This window comes from Mastomys coucha, unplaced genomic scaffold, assembly GCF_008632895.1.
Source record: "Mastomys coucha isolate ucsf_1 unplaced genomic scaffold, UCSF_Mcou_1 pScaffold12, whole genome shotgun sequence".
Taxonomy (NCBI): domain Eukaryota; kingdom Metazoa; phylum Chordata; class Mammalia; order Rodentia; family Muridae; genus Mastomys; species Mastomys coucha.
The window spans coordinates 62,813,077-62,836,495 of NW_022196894.1; the positions used below are offsets into that span (position 1 = coordinate 62,813,077).

General features: G+C 36.3%; 1 protein-coding gene and 1 long non-coding RNA gene across 3 annotated transcripts; one reads left to right on the forward strand and one right to left on the reverse strand.

Annotated features, from left to right (window-relative positions):
• The first annotated feature begins 5,786 nt into the window (after positions 1-5,786).
• Pou1f1 (POU class 1 homeobox 1) lies at positions 5,787-20,349 on the forward strand. 2 transcript variants are annotated; one of them, XM_031364737.1, is made up of 6 exons: positions 5,787-6,048; positions 8,801-8,872; positions 15,880-16,104; positions 17,922-18,086; positions 19,089-19,149; positions 19,989-20,349. In XM_031364737.1, exons 1-6 carry the CDS (start codon positions 5,907-5,909, stop codon positions 20,197-20,199), a joined length of 876 nt encoding a protein of 291 aa, XP_031220597.1. In that variant the 5' UTR covers positions 5,787-5,906; the 3' UTR covers positions 20,200-20,349. The 2 variants fall into 2 exon arrangements, with proteins under 2 accessions (XP_031220597.1, XP_031220598.1); XM_031364738.1 differs by having other exon boundaries at positions 5,904-6,048; positions 8,723-8,872; positions 19,989-20,199.
• LOC116086492 lies at positions 6,151-10,652 on the reverse strand. The gene is made up of 3 exons (XR_004116950.1): positions 10,614-10,652; positions 10,049-10,120; positions 6,151-6,185 (listed from the first exon to the last, which is right to left on the reverse strand). It is a non-coding gene; the product is annotated as an uncharacterized LOC116086492 (long non-coding RNA).
• Positions 20,350-23,419: the final 3,070 nt, after the last annotated feature.

The window sequence follows — 23,419 nt, forward strand, 5'->3', positions numbered from 1 at the left end:
TCACTTTTATGGCTATTTGTACAGCAATCATTGTGTATTACACAGAAATTTTACAGTGTTTCTTCCACTTCAACAATAATAATAGTTGCCTGAACTTTCTTACTTAACATATGCCAGGCACTCTTAAAAACAAGACAAGACTCTAGGGTTATCCCACAGAATCAGATGTATTCTTTGATCTCCTTCAGAGGAAATGAAACACCTTTTCCCCTCCCTCTGCACCCGTTTACCTCAGCTCCCTCTACAGCCCCCATGCTAGATTAGCTCGTGTCCTGAACTAAGCCAGCGCCAGATGATTCTAATTAAATAATCTTGTTGCAGTACCTAGGAGAACATTCTGCTCCTTTCATCTTTAAAGATGCCTAAATGAAAAAGGAGTCAGACGCAGAAAGGGGGAAGACTCACTCCGTACAACATCAACTCATTTGCTGTGTTCTGCATTCACCTCTTGCTATACCATATGATATCCTTGTGTTACCTAGTAAGGCTACTAAGGAAGATAATCGCCTGTTCCTTTTATTTTCCTTAACGTTATGAGTTTAAAGAATAAAAGCCTTTCTTTTCATTGAGGCTAAATAGTAAATACATCACTTGTGAAAGATTTATATACTCCAAAATGTACCTCTACGTCTCCCACATTATGGCGAGGTAATAGAACAGAACAAAGAGGTGCCCCAATTAAATTAACTCAGGCACAGCAGTGTATTGTTTGGAACTGTCTGGATCAATTCAAGTGAGTGAGACAAATGATAAATCTACCCACCAGCTATAGTACAGCAGGGATATGGCCCATGTGGGTAAGCATTATTCCTAAGTCTGTGTCTCACCTTGACATTTATTTTCTGTAAGTTACAAGCTTACCCTTTCGACAGCATTATGGGAACATTCATCTTCAGAAGCACTGCAAAACTTTGACATTATCTCTTCCCTGGGCAATAAAAAAGCTTGGTTTCTGAACATGAAGGAACTTATGCAAAAGTAAACCCTATAATATGTATATTCATTGCTGTTTTCACAACCAGTAAACAGTCAAGAATGACATTCAAGACTGATATGTGTTTAAATAATGAGTGTTTCCAGTGTGCCATAGTCCCCTTTCAAGCCATATGGCTGTATAATGTTCTCCTTTAAAACTGCATTGAGTAACGTTCATCATCTTTTCAAAAGTTATGAGTTGTGTGAATACTGAAATTTAATGCCACTTAGGATTACTGAATACATTAATTTAGATTAAGATTCACTTTCATACCAAATGGGAATACTACATTGTCATTACTCCCTCTTCACCTTTTTTTGTTGTGGTTTAAACAATCCACAAGTACTTGCTAGCATCAACAGAGCATCTTTTAGAATAGAATTGAACTATTCCCCATAGCCTGTGTAAGGACCACAAGAAAGAGTCTCCATGTCAGTCATGTAATATAGCTCTGTACTCATAAGATTGTATAGGGAGGCAGGTGAAGAAAAAAAGTACAAAAATTTGTGACACTTTATAGAATTAATTTTGTTGCTGTGTTTTCTTTCTGAAGCTGCAAGATAAGCTAAAGGGGAAGAGAGAGCAAAGGGAAGAGAGAGAGAGAGAGAGAGAGAGAGAGAGAGAGAGAGAGAGAGAGAGGGAGGGAGAGAGGGAGAGAGAAACAGGCACAGAGACACAGAGATAGACAGAGACAGACAGAGAGATGGAGAAATGGGAAGAGAGAACCATATTTACATGATCAATCTTCATCATATATATTAGAAGATAGTAATACATTTCCTCAGAATTTAAATGCCTGTTATTCCTATCCTAGCATTACCATGTACTGGATGACTTTTGATAAGAAGTTAATCTACCTGTTCCCCAGTTACTCCATCAGTAGAATGACTTTCTGCTTCAAGTTAAGGTGAAGATAAATGAAATGAAACACATTAGACTGTATGAGTATACATGATTACTATAAAGCTTTACCGAATAGTAATTGTTGACAAGTACTGAACATTTATTGCATGCCAGACAGTATTTTAAACTAGGTATTAATTATGATATAATTAATAGTTGAGAAACCATGAAATACTGAAAGATGATATTCTCTGTCCATTATTCCATGAAAGGCAATTCAGGTGCTCCAATGGATCTTGACTCCAGAATCTAGTGATGTGCTGAATATTCTTGATAACTATGAGATCATGAGAACATGTGGGGAGATTAAATTGGGTTAATCTGTAATCCCAGCAAATGTGAGAAGATTGTGAGTTCAAAACCAGTCTGAGAAACAAGAAAAAAATAGATCATACAAATATGAAAAATCCCCTTAATGGTATTAAATAAAGATAAATTGATAAATAAATTTTATTTCTTAACAGAATTATTTTTGAGTTTACACTTTAAAATGTAACTAAAACTTTTGAAAACTTAATGTTTTTAAACTATTATCTATCGACTATTTGTAATCTATCTATCCCCATGTATTTATCAAGTATATATATTTATCTACTATCTATCTATCTATCTATCCATCTATCTATCTATGTATCTATTACCCTCCTATCCTCTATATATCTCTCATCTATCTATCTTTCATGTATTTGTGCAGCAGTGGATCAAACCCAGGGTCTTTTATATGCTACTGAAGGTGTCTACCGTCAAGTTACATCCTCAGCATTGTTTATTTAGATAATCTAGTTTTTGTAAGTAGAACTACAATTTTTGTCACTTTTAAATTATTATAAACAAGCTCTCAAACCAAAATTAAATCATAAATGAGTCGTGAACACAATGTGTTGGTGTAAAATGTCAAGAAGGATTATTCTTTTCTTTATTTTTTAGACAAGATCTCAGTAAATACCCCAGGCTGATCTTGGACTTCTGATCCTCCTGCTTTTTGCTCCAAAATGTTATTATTACAGATAGGAATTTAACATAAGGCTTTGAGAAGAAATTTACAATATCTGTGTGCATATTTACTTTTTTAAAATTTGTGTGAGTCTTTGCCTATATGAACGTATGTGCACCATGCCCTTGTCTGTTACCCAATATGACCAAAAGAAGGTGTTGGATCCCTTCTAGCTGGAGTTACACATGGTTGTGAGCTGCCACATGGATGTTAGGAATGGAACATAGCCCTCTGCAAGGGCAGTGTGTAGTTACAACCACTGAACCACCACCTAAACTTCCTAAGTAGAATTTCATTGACATTCTGAAATAACAAAAACAACAAAGACAAACACAACAACAAATTAAATAACAGATAAAGTTAAAAATGCATAAAATCAATTAATATATTCAGATCTAAACTATTATTTATGACAAGATCTAACATATGTTCAAAAGATATGAAATAGAAGATGCTTTGATTAGAAAAAAGATTTAAAAACCAAAGGAAACTTACAATTTTTGTGATTTGAAAACATATACAATTGAGGTTGTTTCTCTGTGGTAGATCACTTGCCTACCATGTGTCAGTCTCTGGGTTTGATAATCAAAATAAAAAAGCTAACGTGAGTGGAAAATAAAGCCACGTAGTAGCTGGAATCACCACTAGAATCAGCTAACAAAATCATAGATATAAATAGCTACTATAAATCTGAAAATATAGCGTGTTAGTTACTCAAGATATGAATTAAAGGTCTCAAATTCTATGATCACATCAGACCCATCAGGCATAAGTATTACTTTATAATACCTTTGAGAATACAAGACTACTCTCAGTTATACACTAACAGTGCTGAATCAGATGGTGTTTCTGTATTGGCTATATTGTAAAGCTATTTTTCTGAATGTTAATGCATCCAGCATTGCTTAAATGCCTGAGGATTTTCTGCATATACTCGTGCATGTACAAATGTAGATCTTTGTGAACCATGAATGTGTTTCTTGTCTAACCAACAGCACAGGTATGTAAAAGCACTCTCATACAGTAGGTGGTTCTCTTTGCCTAAGAGAAAACACAAGACACAAGATGGCTAATAAACCTAGGATGTTCTGTTGAGTATGACAACAGTGAGAGACAGAGTGTGGTAGATAGGAGATTCTGAGAGGTGCTTATGGCTTTCCATCTCTTTTTAAAGCTCTCTACTTGCCCTGACTTCCTTTTTAAATTAACCTCTTCACGATGCTTGAAATCAGAATTATGTCATTATTTGAAATTTTGGCTCATTTTTTTTTTAAAAAAAAAAAAACAGTAAGTGTTCAGAAACTTAAATGCAGTAATACTACTTCTCAGGAGTTTCCCATAGCTATGGACATGCTCAATAATCTTAATAATGTAATAAGGGTATACTAGGGAAAATATTTCAAGCAAACACATTGCATTATAGTTTATAAAATGAAATTCAGAAAGCAATTCAAAGAGAAAACCATAAGAAAAAAATGGTGACATTTTAACAGCCCGATAAAGTCAACTTAAGTATGAGATGACTTGGTGATAAAAGCCAGGAATGGCACCATGCCCTTGTATTTCCAGAACTCTGGAGTTGGGGCAGAGACAGGGAGACCTCAGAAGCTTGCAGGACCCGGTGACATTCTGTTTAATTTTATACTCCAAACAACACAGTCAACATTAGTCCTACTAACGGAACCAGATGACCATGAACTGAAACCTCAGAGTAGACATTCTTTATAAAAATTATATTCTTTGTGTGTATGTCACACTGATGAAAATCCAACAAACCATTCATATATAGAACTCATCTGAATTAAATTATTTTTAGGCTGAAGTTTATGTATGTGGGAATTAATTGTGTCTACTTATACTTTTCTGTTTCATAAAATGTCGATGTATCTGTGTGTGAAGTGTGTATCCAATACTAACATAGTTACTTCACCAACTTGAGTAGAATTTCCCAACACCTAGTCTGTGCCTAGCTGAATGTGGGTACATGGTATGTTCCTTACAGAGATGGGAGGTCTACATATAACTGTAGAAAACATCACTGAATTCTGTCAGCATCTGGGAGTAACTCTTAATTCCTGGTGAGTAAATGGAAATAAAGGGATAGATGATGTGGATCGTGCTTGTCTTCTCTGCATGTTACTAGACATTATTAAAAACCTTCCTATTGCATATGTCAGGAAAGCTCATATTGTTTATTTCAAAAACACGAATGGTGAAATTTAAAATCATAACTGACAGCACAGGTGTTGTCATATTTCACCTTCCATGCTTTCCTAAGTGTCATTGTATTGCTTTAAAAATGGATTCCATTTGTGTGTGTGTGTGTGTGTGTGTGTGTGTGTATGTGTGTAATGTGCATGATGTGTATGTGTGAGCTCATATGCAATAGCATGCATGTTGAGGGCAGTGGACAACTTTATGGAGTTAGTTCTCTCCTTTGACTTTTACATGGGAACTAAGGGCATCAGGCTATGAGGACAGCACCTTGACCACTGAGCCACCTCACAGACTTTTAAGTACACCATTTCTTAAAATTATCTAGTATGTATTTCCCTAATTTCATTCTACTCTGAATAATATTTAAGAAGTTAACAAGATGGAAAACATCTCATGCCTAAAACTTTTCTTTTATTAGAAACCAAAAGACACCTATTTTTCATTGCCACTCCATTACTTTGAGAAACACTTTTTCAAAGTTCTTGATTCTTCCTCAAAGTTCTCATTTATTGAAGATGTCAAATACAGTTTCTGGTTTTGCCTGCTCCTCACTTTGTGTGTCATTACCAGGTTTCTCCTTGGGCACAGATAGTATTTGGGTTAGAAAGACACTCCTGGGGGAGAAAAAAAAAAACTATTAACATGTATAAATGGATTTCCTCACAGTATAAATACTAGCCTGCACCCTGCGGGTGCCTCAGAGCTGTCCTGATGTATATATGCAAGTAGGGAGAAGTGAATCAGCCCTTTGATACAGTAATATAATAAAAGTGAACTGGCAAGCAGCGGGTCTTAGCTTTCTCCTTTCTTGTGGGAATGAGTTGCCAATCTTTCACTTCGGCTGATACCTTTCTACCTCTGAATTCTGATGCTTCTGCTGCTCTACCACTGAGGATGCACCACAGTGCTGCTGAGTGTCTCCCGGCCTCCAACCATGCCACCAACGTGATGTCCACAGGTACTGACCTCCATGGCTGGGCCTACAGCTTTCAGAATGGATGCGATGAATCTTGTTAGTGAATAATCTCCTTTTTCCACTTCCCCCTTCTAGTTTGCTTTAATTAAATATTAAGGATATTGCAAAAGTCCAGTTACCTAAGAATTAAAAAAAAATTAATTACGGAAATCATTTATCTCTGTATTGGTTTTACTTACAACCCAGAAGAACTATTTTCTGCATAAGCATATACTGAGCATGAGTATTTTCCACTCTGAAAACAATATTAATGGAAATGTTAATGGATAGAGATCAAAATGAAATATTCTAAAATAGTTTAATGTTAACTTGGTACTACTACTTTATATTAAAATGTATTTCATTTTTGAATTATATTTGTTCCTTTCTGTAAAAGACCATAAACTTCATAAAAATTAACTGAAAATTTTCCAACCCCCAATCAAAGTGAACTTTAATGAATAAGATAATTAAATGCTTTATTAAAATTACATTTTAATAAATGCATAGTATTAAACATAGCAGACCAAGCAAGAGAATATTTAGAGCTGAGAGAGTTAAACTTTCTCAAGATTGAGTTCTAGGAATAACTTTTTAAATTTGTCTTTATTTAAAATTCCAAAATGAAAATTAAACTGGGGATCAAAACACATTACGTAGGCACAGGCAAGCACATGCGTGTTGTGAATACATTTGTACTTTCTACAATAACATTTGGTCTCAAGTCGACTGACAGATAGCCAGAGTCTTGGAGTAAATTTCTTCCATAAAACAACAATCTGTATTCAGCTTTCATTTGTTTAAAGCATTTTGCCTGTAGAAACGAGGTTTTATATTTGTACAAAATGTATGTGTATATTTGGGTTAATATTGTAATATTGTTGTTTGTAAAACAAACAACTTTTTCATTATAATTAGGCAGTTTCAAAACATATATGAACATTTATCACCCATCCTTGGCTGAATTTTCAATAATAAAGAAGTTAGATATTTGGACTCCAGCAACATCACTTATCTACTAAAGATTACCATAGTTTAATTTAAAAGGTAATTTGGGGAGTATACTGAAACATATTAGATGGAAAAGACAACAATAAAGTAAATTAATTCTGTAATTATTGTATAATGATCATATATAATATAAATAATTATAGTACAAGTATATACATTTAAAATTTTATAAACTGAGAATTAGAAAAATGATATTTTGTTTCTTTAATTGAACATAGAAAAATAATTGATCAGTAGCAAAGTAAAATTTAAGATTAAAATAATGATATGCCTAGCTTTATTTTCATTGATTTATGTAAAAATACTTAACAATGCATTTAATAAATTAGCCTGCCTTTTATTGAGCTTCCTAAAATCAAAAAATAAATATCAAGTAACTTTTATAAATTTCATAAATAAAAAATAATCTATAAAAGTTTCTTTAAATGATTTTAAAATAATTTATAATTTTCCTATAAGATCATGGCTATTTACATATCTAATTAGGTAAAAAATATAGTTATTTTAATGAATGCTCTTGGGTATTAAATGTGGTTAAGATTCATTGAATTTTTAAATGAATATTGAAATTGTTCTCTGTAGCCATTACATGGTAAAATTTTGTCATGTCTTTCAGTATCAGTTACAAACTGGAAATTTATGCAGATATTTACAAATAATTATTATCTATATTTAGACAAAATATATTCCATGAAAAGGCATGTCATTAACCACTACACCATTTGTTAATATCCTCAAATACTCCTAATCATATACTCTTATTTATTCAAAATCATTTTATGCTTATTATAATAACCTACTTATAATATCATATTATATTATATTATATTATATTATATTATATCATTATTATATTTAGGGTAGGAGAGAAAAGTGAGTAAGCAAGTACATAGTGAAACTTATTTTGGTAGATGTTTTGGTAAAAACCTTGTTAAAGTGTTGATTTGTGTTTAAAGCTTCCTATATATTTTCTAGTTCATATCTTATTTCTAAATGGACACTAACTTTAGGAATTATTAATGAGATTATGAGATTCAGCCCCATAGAGGAAATCATTTCTTGGACTTGACTTTATCATTAAAATTGTTCTATCAAGTGCGCACATACAGAGAACATACAAACCATGGTTTCAGTATCAACACAATTGCACTAGACACTGTCTTCATGAAACCCTGAGCACAACAGCATTTTTAGGATTGTATCTAAACAATAAGATATTTAGTCATTATCTCTTTAGTAAAAGAAATTTGTAAGGAAAACAAGCAAATTTTTATGCTATGACTATGCAAGAGTTATTCGCTCTTCCAGAGATACCCTCCAGATTATACTGTGATACATACTATGTTCAGACTAATGTTCAATGACTTTGGTATAATATCTACACTGGATGGAATCTGCAATAGTTTTACAAATCCCAAAGAGCTGCAGTCCACCATCTTCTCACCTCTCCTCAAGAGACTTGTAGCCACAACACAGACCACACTGCAATCTAGTTTGAAAGGTAGGATCTCAACATTTAAGACTGACTGATTGATTTTATTTGCTTACTCAAAAACTCAAAGTGAAGAAAAAAAGTCCATATTGGCATATTATTTAAAAATCATGTAAATGTGTAATTTGGAAATGAGTAGAATATGTCTTGAATCCTCATACATTTTCTTACCAGTCCCGTCTATTTTGTCTTTGATCCAAACTCCTAAATGTTTGCACACATATTTCTCGATGACAACGATGGGAAATACAGCCACAGGACTTCATTATTCTGTGCCTTCCTGTCATTATGGAAACCAGCCATCCACCTACGGAGTGATGGCAGGTAAGAAAAATTACCTTTATATGTGGTCTAGTTGTGGAGAACCATGTTGGATTTCCCGGGCCAGAGGGAACAGAGGGAAGACTTTAACGTGGAATCTCATCTTTTGGCTTGAAAGTTGGTGGTAGATCTGCCACTTTCAGGAGTGTGTCCACTGATGTCCAATGAAGCATGAGGCTCTCAGAAACATAACGTTCCAGATGGCTCTAATCTACACAGTTCTGAACTCCTGTGCTTCTGATCTTTGCACAAGCTTTGTATGGTTTTGTTGTTATTGTTCTTTTTTTTTTTTTTTCAATTTTAATTGTGTTAACCTGCTTGTTGCCCATTGTTATTGCCTTTGTGGGATTTCCTTCAGCAGCTCTACTGGCTAGTAGACCCAGGTGGTTACTTACATTTAAATGAAAGGTAATTAAAATTAGAATTTAAACTTCATTCTCTGCTAAGTCTGTTTCAATTCCAGTGGCCGATACTCTAGTGACTATTCCATCAGTCACCAGTTTTATAGAACATTGCCTTTGTCACTGTACTGTTTTCTGCGTACTTGTTCCAGAAAGATAAATATAAGATACAAATTGAAGGCTTAGCCAGACACTCAGAGACATTAGCAATGGATATTTCAGGATTTGGCAGTCCTTCTGGATTGCTTCTGAGGCTTGACTGAGGTAGGTGACGCGGCATACATTTCAGGAGAAGTGACGCATCCCTCTTTCAAGCATAACTCTAACGCACTGTTGCGGTCTGTATAAATACATCCATAGAATGGCTTCCTCCAATTGGGAACACCTGCCCTATGCCTTCTGCTCATGCCCAAATTCAATACTTAAGCTCAGGGCATGGCTAAAGAAAGTATTTTGCTGTTCACATATTTTTGTTTGTTTGTTTTTCTTAAGGAGATTCTTTAGTAGTCTGTATTTGTTATTACAGCAGCAAACCAACTCTCATCAGGGAGAAATCAAAACCAAGATAGAAGATGGAGTGGATAGAGAAGCAGAGGCAGACAGATAGGAGATATTTGGGATAAAAGAGTCAAATATGAAGGAAATCTTTTGAAATTTACACACAGAGAAACACAGAGTTGTGCTTACAACTTTGAAATAAAATGAAACAAATAATTTAATTCATTAAGCTATCTTTTCTAAGTAAAACACTAAAATTTTAAAATAAAATATTTCTTACATTTTATCAAGCACCAGTCGAATTAAACCCGCATCTGAACTATTATCATAAAGTGGAGGATGGTATCCTTTCCTTAAAAAAATATTTTATTTAAAATGTTTTCCTATTAACGCTTCTCAGGGAGCAAGGGGATGGAGGGATGTGGGGAAGAAAGGGGAGCTGATATTGGATGTAAAGTAAGTAAATTAACTAATGGAAAATGTTTTATATAATGAATTTTGTTCATATTCTTTCCCTCTCTTTTTTTTTTTCTCGAGACAGAGTTTCTCCAAGTAGCCCTGGCTGTCCTGCAACTCACTCTGTAGACCAGGCTGGCCTCGAACTCAGAAATCTGCCTGCCTCTGGCTCCCAAGAGCTGGGATTAAAGGCATATGCCCCCACCACCGCCCGGCTCTTTCCCTCTTTTTAAACTCTCCATCACCTCCCTATCTACCAACATCAAAGAGTAATGTTCTTAATGATTGCCTATAAATGTTTTTTCTTTAAAAAAAAATATTCTTTTTTATTTTATTTGCATAGTGCTTTGTTTCTATGTGTCTGTGCATCATTTACACATATTGCTCACAGAGGTCAGGAAAGGGTATCAGCTTTCCTGGAACTGGAGTTATAGACAGTTGTAAGCCACCAGGTGCATGCTGGGAATATGGAAGGGGCTCTCTGGTTCTCAGGAAGAACAGCTAGTGCTCTGAACTCCTGAGCTGTCTCGCCAACCTGGTTTTACTTTTTAACAGTTAAGGGATATCTAAAGTCAACACTTCTTCCCTTTAAAATTCATCACGTATATACGATTTAATTAATCGGTATTCCTAAACAAAAAGAACAACTTCCACACTGATGAATATTTGCTATAAATTAGTAAAATATGTTCAAATAGCTGTCGGAGGTGAGAGTCGAATGTATTCCTTATCCTTCACAAATTCATGAGGATCTAAATAAGAGTAACAAGCATGTGGTCACAGGCTGCTCTCTGCTGGAGGAAAGTTCTGTCACAGTGATTGCCAGGAATCCCTGCACACCTTTGGTTTCTATATTTCCTCAAAGAGAGGTAGCATTTGCCCTTTGACTTGAGTTACCATGAAACTCAAACCAACCAATCACCCACTCCCCACACACTTACATACACATACACATGTACACACATATACATATGCACATAGACGTGCACATACAGACACATACACAAACATGCACACCCACATATACATACACACCCACACAGACTCATGGACACATACATACAAACCAGTGAAAGAGCAGTGGCTAATGATGTCTTGTTTTAATTCCTCTGGGTACCATAGCCCTTGTACTGAATCAGTGTGGTCCATGGCTATCTAGAGTGTTTGTAGCTACCCTCAGAGTTCTATAATGCAGCCCACATTAGCACAGGGGGCAAACAGGCCAGGGTGTCATGAAGAGGCATCTGAAGCACTCTACACACCTTTTGCATTCTTCCCCCCTCATCTCAATATAGTCAAATGGAAAGGACCTGAGAAAGACTTCACCGGATTCAAAGTCTGGTTTAGTGACATCATAAACACAATTGTCATGCCAAGATTTAGAGGTATCATTGTAGCCTTCAAATTAAATTATATTTTGTCAGTAAAATGAAATCTCACCATGGTGCAAAGAGACTATATTTGAATATTTCCGGGAGGGATGTCATTAAAATATTATATGTGTTATAATTTGTCCACATGTCTGCTTCTTGACATATATTTAGTATTAGCATGCACCTCGTGGCAGATTAAATCTTAGACAATCTGAATTTCTTCTACTTTCATTCCTAGGGAAGCTGCATAAATTGAGTCATAAAATACAGCCATTCAAAAATGAGGAAGGAAGGGTATAAAAAAAGACAATAGAAACCTAGTTGTGTCATTTGGATTTTTTTTGAAGTGTCAGCCCCTCCCTCAAAATCCACAAAAGCATCTTATGGGCAGGCTTGATGTCTTATAGTCTGTGAGAGGAAGCTGCCGGAATTACTGTTTCAGAGGGTGTGGAATTGTTTTAATATAACTATTATTTTACTCATACTCTGATGCATTCATTTTAGGATTTTATTAAATTAGCCCACTGGAAGGGACAAGCCATAGAGATTTTTTTTTTCTAGGTTGGTGTGGAAGATTTAAATCCTGAGATGAATTCCCTGTAGCTCAGTCTAGGCACCAGCAAGCTAAAGGGAATTACTGACTGGGCTGGAAATGGCAAAAGCTGCATCAGAGATTCCAGGTGCAGTAGATTTGCATCAAATCAGCATTCTTCTGCTCTCCTCAGATAGGCACATGGCCATTTACTTCCTTCTCTGTACTCCTACTTAGACATAATGTCATTGAGCCTTCAGAACAATCGCAGGAGGGAATTAGAAATGTTTTTCCAAGCTTCTGCTTAGAAATACCAATGAAGCAAACCACCAGCAAAAATAAAATAAAACAAAACAAAATAAAGTAAAATAGTGCTCAACATTTGGACTCCTGGAGTTGCTTCCGTTCTCAGCTTCTAAAGCAGACTGGAGTTTAGGGAGCATGCTTGAGAGCTGTTCTGTCCACCATCTCATGGAAACTAAGCACAAAGAGCAAGGACACGCATAGACCTGTGACACAACAGCTAAGCCTCCTTAGAAATGAAGGGCGAGTCCTCGTTTTAAAAGTACGTTTTTGAGAAGAAAGGAAAAGAAAAAAAAATTCTGTTTGGGAGTGAAACAACATCATAGAAATCTCCTTATTCATTCTTTTTGTTTTTCCCTTTAACTTCTTTTTTTTTTTTTAATTTCTCCTTCTCCTTCTCTCTTCTCTGTCATTTTTCCTGTTTGCCTTTTCTCTTGTCCCAAGATGATAGGGTTGTGCAGAGAAGAGGCGTCTGAAGGCTGCTGGCTATTCCTCTGGCAAGGCCGTCTAGCGGCACTGTGGTGCTTCTGCCTTTGCAATTGATTCCCAGCCCTCTTCTACAAGGAGCAAGATTATGAACACCCTCAGTTTCTCTGCTTCAGCTACCCCACTGTACTTGTGGCAAAACAGTGCTGCTGGGTTGTGCGGGAGCACGTGGGCATGGTGGTGTGCCAGTTAAACTTATTGTGTGAAACAGACAATGGACGAGTTGCCTCTTGCAGACAGTGCAATGGAACAAAAATCAAATTTGAACCTATAATTTGCGTGTCACGTGTGAAAAGGGCAAATAAGTGGAAATACGTAAATACTTGTTCTGGCGAGCAGTTACAGTGCAGGCATGCATTGGTTACATGCATCTGCTTCCCTTGTTTGTTCTTTTAAGGCTGCAGGTCCTTAACCTGAGATGCTGTCAGATAGCCACATGCAGGAGAGCAACTTGCTCTGTGCTGTGAAGGGTGTTCCCTACGACGACTTTGAAAGATTCGCCTGTCTTCTGCCATGTACACCACACATAAAGACACAAAGACGTACAGGATAGCTCAGGGAGGCCAAGGTGGATCAGCACGCATCGTGAAAACCTAAGGGAGAGTGGAGATGGGTTTGTACATGGGTTCTTGTCCAGGCTAACAATAGTGTTGCTCTAGCAATGTTTTGAGAAACATGTTTGAGATTTCTGCTGCATGGGCTTGCTGCCTTCTTCAGTAATCCAAGATAGAAAGGATTTGAAACAGAGTTTGTTATTCATACCGTCCCATTATTCCTCATGCTCCTCAGACAGTAGGAACCAAATTCTGTCTGAACTGTATTGGTAACTGCTATGATGAATTGCTAAGAAAGACGGCTTCTATAAAAATGATGACCCTAAGGATGTAATGATGGCTACTTGATGTAATTTAAAAAATTCCATGTTTCACATATTATCTTTTCACTCTTCTTGGGTTACTAAACCTAGGAACTTGGTATTTCTTGCTTGTTTTTCACGGACTCCATTCAAATGTATCTAGATGGTGGCTTTCTGAGAATACCTGTAATAAGTAAACTGCTTTTGGATTGTCCTGGAGTGACACACGCTGCTTGCGTGCTTTCTAAATCATTATAGCGTTGACCCCAAGAGTTTGTGTAGAGGCAACTAAATATGTTTAAATTTCAGAAATCTTTGAAAGAAAGCTGGTTGATTTAACGGAGTGCAGAGATTGGAGAATAAAGTAGCACTTGTTCTAAGTTAGTGGAATTCAGTTCCTGTGACTACTGTACACTTAAGACAGCTACAAATCTGGACGGAAGTTACTGATTGGTTTCTAAAAGATTTCCTAAATTGTAAATAGTGGGGGAGATACACATCCTTTCCTTCCTAACTCATAACCCTTTCTCATACCTGTGGAGTATCTGAGTTAATTTCATGCTATTTCATTTAATGTCTTAGAACTTACATGTTTAATTTTCATTAGAAAAAAATAATGCATTCTATTGGATAGAGATGAATTTTGCTATTACATATTCTTATATAAATAAGCTGATAACTTGCTGACTTACACTGATATTTGTTATTAAATATTTATATATTGTTGGAAGGTATTCATATTATATTGTTACTAATTGCTTTAACTTATGGGTGAGCCATGGATTATTGTTATATTTTTAATATGTTTCTAAGAGCAATTATTGTAGTAACCTATGGAACTTGTTAATTTATGCTCAGCAGACTGACCAATTACTCAGGTTTTTGTGATACATGACATTTAATATGAACAGAAGTGAAATCTTCAGTAATATCAAAATAATAATTTGTCAATAAAGAGAAGGTGAAATATGTTGAAATTTTTCTCTTGTGCCATCCTATCAGTTAAGATTCTGAACTGAGGTAGACTCTAATTTGCAAATGAACACTGAAATCTGTAAAATTTTCAGAGTATTCCTATTTACCAGGACAGACTACAATGAAATCAAGCCAACACTGCAAACTCTATGGATAATTCCCTTTCGGGTCTAGAATTGGATTTTATTGTGGCTTTCCTTTAAATAATTATGAAAAGAAAAAGTGGTTCCATAATATTGTTTACTTTTCAAAAAAGCTTGTCACAGGGTTTTATAGAGCTTCTAAGTTTACCTTTGTTTCCCTGACTCGTTAAATTGACTTAAAATGAGTTTTATCCGCCTTTATCATGATTAAGAACCATGGTCACTTTCTATTTGAAGTTAAGCATTTACTATCAAACCAAAAGTATTTGTGGTACTGTAAGATTAACTTCCCAGTTATAACATTTATCTGTATAGCAAATAGTCCAAATACTTCATGCCTTGATTATAGTACTTGTTAAATTAAGAGGACGGAGATCAGTGCATACAATCTGGTTAGAGTCATGTATTAGACACTTGGGATTACATATCTTTTTTTTTTTTTATAAGAAAATGTAAACTTACAGTCAGTTATTTAAGATTTTCTCCTCCTTTGACATTAACTTCGGTTTTGTTCTTCAGGGGAAGGTGGAAGTTAAATTCATTCCACCTACTCTGCCTTCTACTTTAGGAGACTGAGCATAAGGTAACTTGTAAAAGTTAAGGTTGAATCACTGTGGCATCACAAATAATCAGAGCATCTGGGAGAACGAGGTATCAGAATTCCCAAGCACACAGCAGCCTGGGCAGTACAGCAAAGTCCTGCCTTCAAACGCAAACTCAGAGTTATTGTCAAGAACAAGGAGTTCAGCTGGGCAGTGGTGGCACACGCCTTTGATACCAGCACTTGGGAGGCAGAGGCAGGAGGATTTCTGAGTTCAAGGCCAGCATGGTCTACAGAGTGAGTTCCAGGACAGCCAAGGCTATACAGAGAAACCCTATCTCGAAAACAAACAAACAAACAAACAGAACTAGGGGATCTAACAGAATATTGTTTGTATAGAGACAGACTTAATTACCAACAATCCTCTCCTCTCTCTCTATCCACAGGCAGTTTAACCCCTTGTCTTTACAAGTTTCCAGACCACACCCTGAGTCATGGGTTTCCTCCCCTGCACCAGCCTCTGTTGGCAGAGGACCCCACGGCCTCTGAATTTAAGCAGGAACTCAGGCGGAAAAGCAAATTGGTGGAAGAGCCAATAGACATGGACTCCCCAGAAATCCGAGAACTGGAACAATTTGCCAACGAGTTTAAAGTGAGAAGAATTAAGTTAGGTACGCCTTTGTTGACCGTGACAGGTTGAGCAACTTCATTTGCAAATCCTTACTCTAGTTACTGTGAATTATTATATACTCTGATCAAAAGCTCAAGCCATTTCTCATTCTCTGTTTCTCCCGTGCATTTAACCTAGTCCAATTGGGAAAACTAAAACAAAAAGCAAAACCCTTTAATTCCTTCTAAGTTCTTAACAGGATAAAAGCATTGGTTTTTAAGTTCATGTTGCTTCCTAAAATCTAACCAACCTCAAGATTAGCTTTAAAGTGTTCCTTTTATTTAATATTCTACTTGTATCTTTGAAGAGATCCTTCGTTCAGTGATCTGAAATGATGAAATACTGACATTACACTGTGTGCTTGTTCTTCTTCACAAGGGTTAGGTTCTCGGTTCTTTCTAGAGACATCTTACACCTCTGTAAACAAGTACATATGTTCTTTTGTGCATACCTATTTTGGAGAACTTATCAAGAGTTCACTTGGGGTATATCTATTAACTACCACCTTATAAATACACTAGTTTATTTAACTAGGTCTTTTACATCTTTTTTAATGTCTTAGTAATAAAAATAATGTCACACTTAGTAACTCTATAAATGCATTTCTGCATCTATATGAAACACGTGGTGCCAAATGGTTGATTAAATACTGATGTATTTTAATAGATCCTGTCAAACTCATCCCTAACTAGATTTTACCACTACAAATACCTCCTCTGTTTCCAGCACAGAGCAAATGATGAGACTGAAAGAAATAAACAACACTGAAGGACCAATGTGCTCTTAATCATTGGGATCTTTTGAATCAGAAAAGACAGTGACACTGAAGTGTGGTTTTAGTCAAGATGTTAAATTTCATTTTAAGTTATTACTTGTTCTTGTTCAGTAGTCATTTGTTTTTTCTTTTCTCCAAACTGCCTATTCAAAATCACTGTTCATTTTCTATTGAAAAGTATTTTTAAAATAGAATATCCATAACAACTAATTGTGGTTCAAATTCGTGATATTTTTAATGGGTTGGAATGATAGCTCAATCCGCTGAACTTTTGGAATGAGCCATAGGTAATTTATAGTGACATTTACTGGTGTATATTGTATGCCATCATATTATACATATAGGTATATAGCCGTAGGCCCTGACACGTAAAAACAGCAGGAGGCATCATTATCATGATTATTTTCAGTCCTGTTTATACTGCTATGGATGTTTAAAATTGTGTGTTGACGGCTTATTATACCTTATAGTCTAGAAATGTTTGTGGCAATTGATAAGGACCTTTTGTTGGGAGATAGGTGTATTACCAAATAATATAGTAAATGTGTTTGTAGTTATGCCTAAAATGTGGGACCATAGACAGCCTTCATGAATGACATGTTTTAAGGTGAAGTAAGCCTCAGCCTTAGTTTTATGTGGTGTAACAATATATTGTTGAGATTTTCATTCTTATATAAAACTATGCTTGATCTATCACTGTACATTTTTCATGGATCATTTATTTTGAGCATGTATCATATTTGATAACCATAAAAAAACAAGAATTTCCAGGTTGATTATCAAGTGTTAGGACATCCTCGTGTATCTGTTCAGTGCTACTATTATGTGTCCATGTGAGTCCTTTTTACTTTAAAAGTAATGTATGAACTAAAAGGCACATTTATATGTACTTTGAGATTCTATTCTAAATCTAAATAATTCTAAATTGTTAAATAATCGAATTTTCAAAGAGTAACTATGAAAGATGCAGTGCGTGTGATAATGACCCCCAATGATCTTCCTGGTGAAGTTGGAGCTAATGCTATCTCTAAATCCTTTCACAGGATACACCCAGACAAACGTGGGCGAAGCGCTGGCTGCTGTCCACGGCTCAGAATTCAGTCAAACAACCATCTGTCGATTTGAAAACTTGCAGCTCAGTTTCAAAAATGCTTGTAAACTAAAAGCAATTTTATCCAAGTGGCTGGAGGAAGCTGAGCAGGTCGGAGGTACTGAAGTGAACCTCTGCAATCTGTGCTGTGGTGTAGTCATGCATGACCGCTAGCCTGTGCTGTGGTGTAGTCATGCATGACCGCTCGCCTGTGCTGTGGTATAGTCATGCATGACCGCTAGCCTGTGCTGTGGTATAGTCACAAAAGACCACTAGGGGTGGCCGAATGCATGCATGGTGAGGCAGGGAGTTAGAAGGCTTTTTCATCTCTTTGAAATGAAAAATAAATATCTTGATGCATAGGGAAAAAAAAACCAATGTAATGCAAATGTAGAAATAGGTTCATGGAGGAAATCACAAGCCGCATGAGGAAGCTTTCTAGATAATGAGGCCCCAGGATAAAGTGCTGAATAGTCTTTACCATCAACATTGGTTGGCCTTTATGTTATCCTGGATTAATTTACGGGAACTTCTTTTACAACTTGTTATTAGTGTTCACACAAGTCTGTTAAAAAATGGCATCAAACAAAATAAAACCTCAGTAAGTACACACACACACACACACACACACACACACACACTTGTACTAGTGGCAGGGATAGATCAGGTATCTAGAGCACACACATACTGCTCTTGCAGAGGACTGGAGATCAGTCCCTGGCACCTTCTGCAGTTCATAGCACCTAAAACCCAGTTCCAAGGGATCTCTTGCCCTGATGCCCTCTTCTGGCTTCATGTGTACCTATACTCATATGCCCATACCTACACACACACACACACACACACACAAAGAATAAGACTTGGACACATTTACAATGAGTATTCTAACAAGAGGTGAAGGTAGGGTTTGTAGAAAAAAAATCAACTTTATGACATTTACATTTATTTTGCTTTAATACTTTTTCCCCTATGGAATGCAATATAAAACGACCTACTTTGTGAACATTTGAGACAGAAAGGCATACTAATTATCGTTTGCATGATACTATTTGGAAAAATTGAAACCAAAGAACGATAGTTTAAAATTACTATTTATTATTCTCTCCTTTTCACATTACAGCTTTGTACAATGAAAAAGTGGGAGCAAATGAAAGGAAGAGGAAACGGAGGACAACTATCAGGTATCCCTTTGAGATCATTAATTTCCTAGCGAACAAAAAAAATATCATGTTCACATGGAATCAGTATTTAAGTATAAGAGCAACATAATTATGAGGTAAATATAACTAATTAAAAAACATTTTTAAAAACCTAATTTATGAGAAATGAAGTGGGTGTTTTTAAACATTTGATGGGCAAATATGTATTGTTTGATTCACTGTTTCAGACAGACATTTTGGTTAAAAATAGAAGCCAAATACTTCACTGCTGTTTTTGGAGACACACGTGCTTGCTCTACTAGTGCAGTATCTTAACTGAAACAAACAAAACAAAATAAAAGCAAAAAGAGTAATGTGTGTGTCTTGATCTCAAGGTCTCACGAGACCGCTTTGATTTCAAGCATGAAGCATATTTTTTAGTGATATTTTGGTTCTGGAAGGTTTTAATAGGCAACAGTAAAAAAATTTATCTAGGGTAGTTGTCAACTACCCATTTCCTGTATTGTAAGGAATGGAGGTGACAGAGGCAGTGATGAGCAGTCAGGGGGAATTGTAATTTGAAAGGCCCACAATGTCTTTTCTTTGTCAAGATCTTGGTGCCCTCTTGTGGCATAAAGTGAAACAGAGAAACTGGGTTCCCTAGTTTGTGCCTAAGATTTTGGTAAGGTTTATCTAGAATAAGAGATGCCTTTGTCTTATTTACAGATTTGGTTTTCACGCGTGTTTTTAGAATCCATAAGTTACTTCTTCGTGGTAATATTTAGAAAGTTAAACTTCATCTTATTCTTCCAAGGACTTCATTGAAAGAAACATAATTGTATCCCAAGTCCTCCCCTCACACTCCACCCCTTCCTCCCCAGTGTTACTGCTAAGGATGCTTTGGAGAGACACTTCGGAGAGCACAGCAAGCCTTCCTCACAGGAGATTATGCGGATGGCTGAAGAACTGAATCTGGAAAAAGAAGTAGTAAGAGTGTGGTTTTGCAACCGAAGGCAGAGAGAAAAACGGGTGAAAACGAGTCTCAATCAAAGCCTGTTCTCTATTTCCAAGGAGCATGTTGAGTGTAGATAAGGCTTGCGTGTGTAGCCACGTGTGGTAGCCACGTGTGGTAGCCATGCGTGATAGCCACTCCGTTTCTTTCAGTTTTCAAGAAAAATCAGAAGTTACTCACGTGGTTAGCGTCACAAACTAGATTGGATCAGTAACTCCTGCAGTTTTTTTTTTTTTTGGTTTTTGGTTTTTGGTTTTTGGAGACAGGGTTTCTCTGTGTAGCCCTGGCTGTCCTGGAACTCACTTTGTAGACCAGGCTGGCCTCAAACTCAGAAATCCACCTGTCTCTGCCTCCCAAGTACTGGGATTAAAGGCGTGTGCCACCACCGCCCGGCTCCTGCAGTTTTTGTTTCACTTTTTTCTTTGTTTTTTAGATCCAACGATTTAAAATGAGACATTTTATTTAGTTGTTCTCAGAATTCATAGTGTTCACTTTAATTCTAAAACAGTACCAGGAAACTTCCTCACAGTATGCCTTCCCCTTCTGTCTCTGCACCTAACACTCACAGAGGTGGGGATAACTGAGAGAGAAACCAGCATATATGTGAATATTTTAGTTTAAAATTTTATTTTACAAGCCAATTTATTGTTTTGTTCTTTTAAATTTTTTAACCTCCATCAGCACCAGGCATGTGAGTGGTGCACAGACATATATATATAGGCAAAACACTCATACACATAAAATAAGATAAATAAATCTTTAAACTAAAACGTATATTGGTTTATATTCAGTACGCCTCTAACACTATGATTTTTTTTTTTTTTGAGTAAGGTTTGAAGATCCAGAGGTGACTAGAGGCGACTTAAGAATTTTATAAATTGCCTTCAAAAAATAATCTTCAGGTAGATAGAATCTATTGGTATCTTTAAAATTAACACTTAAGACTTGCTCCCAAAGATGTGCTTTTCATTTAGGCATGATGTCTGGCCTGTATTCTTTCATAGACATTAGCTTTCTCCTGCTCTGCTACATGTAGTGGGGTTTAACTGAAAGTGAGTTCCTGAGCACAATAGAAATTTAAAAATCAAAACTATGCTTTAGGGAGCCTCAACCTCTGTCATGAATCTATCTGAGTATAAGCTGTACTAGGGCAAGGCTGCGTGGCTTACTTGCTGTTATGTTCCAGTGACAGGAACAGCGCTCCCTCCTAGTAGTTATGTACAAACCATGCTAAAGGAACGGGCTGCAGTGGACAATTGCTACAAATATGAAGGGCGTCAGCCAACCTGAGAAAAATCGAACTTGTGTTTGAAGTCTCATTGTAGAAACTCACCTGTGGTTCCTTAACAACAAGTCACTGTTGGTATGACTGGTTACATTTTGATTTATTAATAAAAATTGGAAGTATGAAAGAAATTTGAATCTCTAAAAATGAACTCCTTTGAAACTTGGAAGTAGAAACAATCTACTGTACAACATAAGCTGAGATTAAATGAGGATTTATCAGGAATACTAACTGAATAAATCATACATACATACCAGTGTTTTATTTTTTATATTGTTAAATAGTACTGAAGCTGGGCCTGGTGACAGTAAACTTGTAATCTCCTGCTGCTCTCAAGATCATCCTGGATCACAAAGTCAAAGTTTGCCTGGGTTCAAAGTGAACTCAATCCACAAGACTGTGTCTCAATAAACCCAGGCCAGGGGCATGCATACCTCAGTTTAGTAACAGAAACTTTCTGAACAAAATATCCAAACTGAGGCATAGGTCCAACATCTAATATGGGTTGGATACAATTCAGGAATTTCATAAGCAAGCATCTCTCGATAATTATTACTTCTTAAACTGCTTTAAACACACATTAGTTTGCAAATAGTAATATCACATACATATATATACTCATTCATATACAATGATTCACATTGCATTTTGAAACCTGTAATAGAAGCAAAATTCAATACATATAAACTTAGACCAGTTGCTTTTTTTTGTATTTTACATATGGATCTGGTGGTATGATTATCTGACAACTGCATATGATTAAACATAGCTATGTGTGTATAATGTTATCTTTTCAAGTGTTGACGCCATTAGTAGACTCATTTGCATCAATGCAGTTGGAGACTATATTTCTAGCTATATTTAATATTTTATTAGATTTTAACCTTTAAAACAGAGAGGCTTTATGTCATATAGTGTCCTAAACTGCAATTAAGGAAATGATAAATGCAATTGACTGCTACCGCTTAGACTCTGGGGAATGAATACCAAAGGCTGACTTAAGCTACACAGACTTTCGATTTTATGTCCTTGTGGGTTATACAGTGTATGGCTCCAGGAATCCAGTGGGGAAATCATTAAAGTGGAAAGATGTGTTCCTTGCTTACACTGACATTCAACATTACCTAGTAGAAGTGGCTGCAGCCCACATCCATACAATGTTCCTTTTGATCGGTAATGGTGGAAAGGGTTTTTTGGGGGAAGTGTTTTCAGAGTTTAGGAGATGGGAGTGTGTGTCTTCAAGGTCCTGAAGGATAATAGAGGATATGCACCAGCGCTCCAGAACCCTTAGGCTTCCTTTATTTCTTCTTAAAGGAATTAAGGTTATAAGAACCGTTCTAAGTCACCTTTTGGATTCATCTTCTACAGAGGCAAACTTGGAAAGTTAAACCCTTGCCGCTGAGAAACCCTTCTGTAATAAGAAGAAAATTATAAGTCTTTTTTTTTTCAGACTCAGACAAGGCTTGGTAAACAAAGGGCTGTCTCAAGGCAGAGCACAGTTTTAGATTATAGGTGCATAGAAATCAGGGCAGAAATGGAGACACTGTGCCTGTGGGGGGCATGCACCTGACTGAAGGAAGGCTGTTCGTTTCAAAGGACATTCAAAGGGGAATCATAAAACATTATACATTACCGTGAAAGTCAAATAACATAAAGCCGCAGGCTGCCAGACTCTCTTTCCTTTGCTCATATAATTCAGTGTTGGACCGTTTTAGCCCAGCCCCTGCCGACCTGATGCTCCCTTCAAGCATCAAGTACACTGTCACACAAGCTCCCATGTAGTCATTCTATGTTGTCTAATACCAAGTGTCATTATCATGTTTATTTGTATATCCATTCTAGGTGACATTACTCTGAATGAAATTTCCATCTGTACCCCAGAATGGGACCTCTTCTCACAGAGACACTGCTGTACCAGTCCACTTCCTGTCCACTGGCAAGCACATGTTGTTTGGCTATAAACACTACAGAAATCTAATTACCAAATAAAGGGTTATTCTCTAAGGAAACATTTG

What these genes read in the sequence shown, in the direction of transcription:
- Pou1f1 (XM_031364738.1), top strand. Translation starts at nt 5,907, where the DNA reads ATGAGTTGCCAATCTTTCACTTCGGCTGATACCTTTCTACCTCTGAAT. An exon ending in CACCTACGGAGTGATGGCAG is followed by an intron (nt 8,873 to 15,879) that starts GTAAGAAAAATT and finishes CTCTATCCACAG; the next exon opens with GCAGTTTAACCCCTTGTCTT. An exon ending in AGTGAGAAGAATTAAGTTAG is followed by an intron (nt 16,105 to 17,921) that starts GTACGCCTTTGT and finishes ATCCTTTCACAG; the next exon opens with GATACACCCAGACAAACGTG.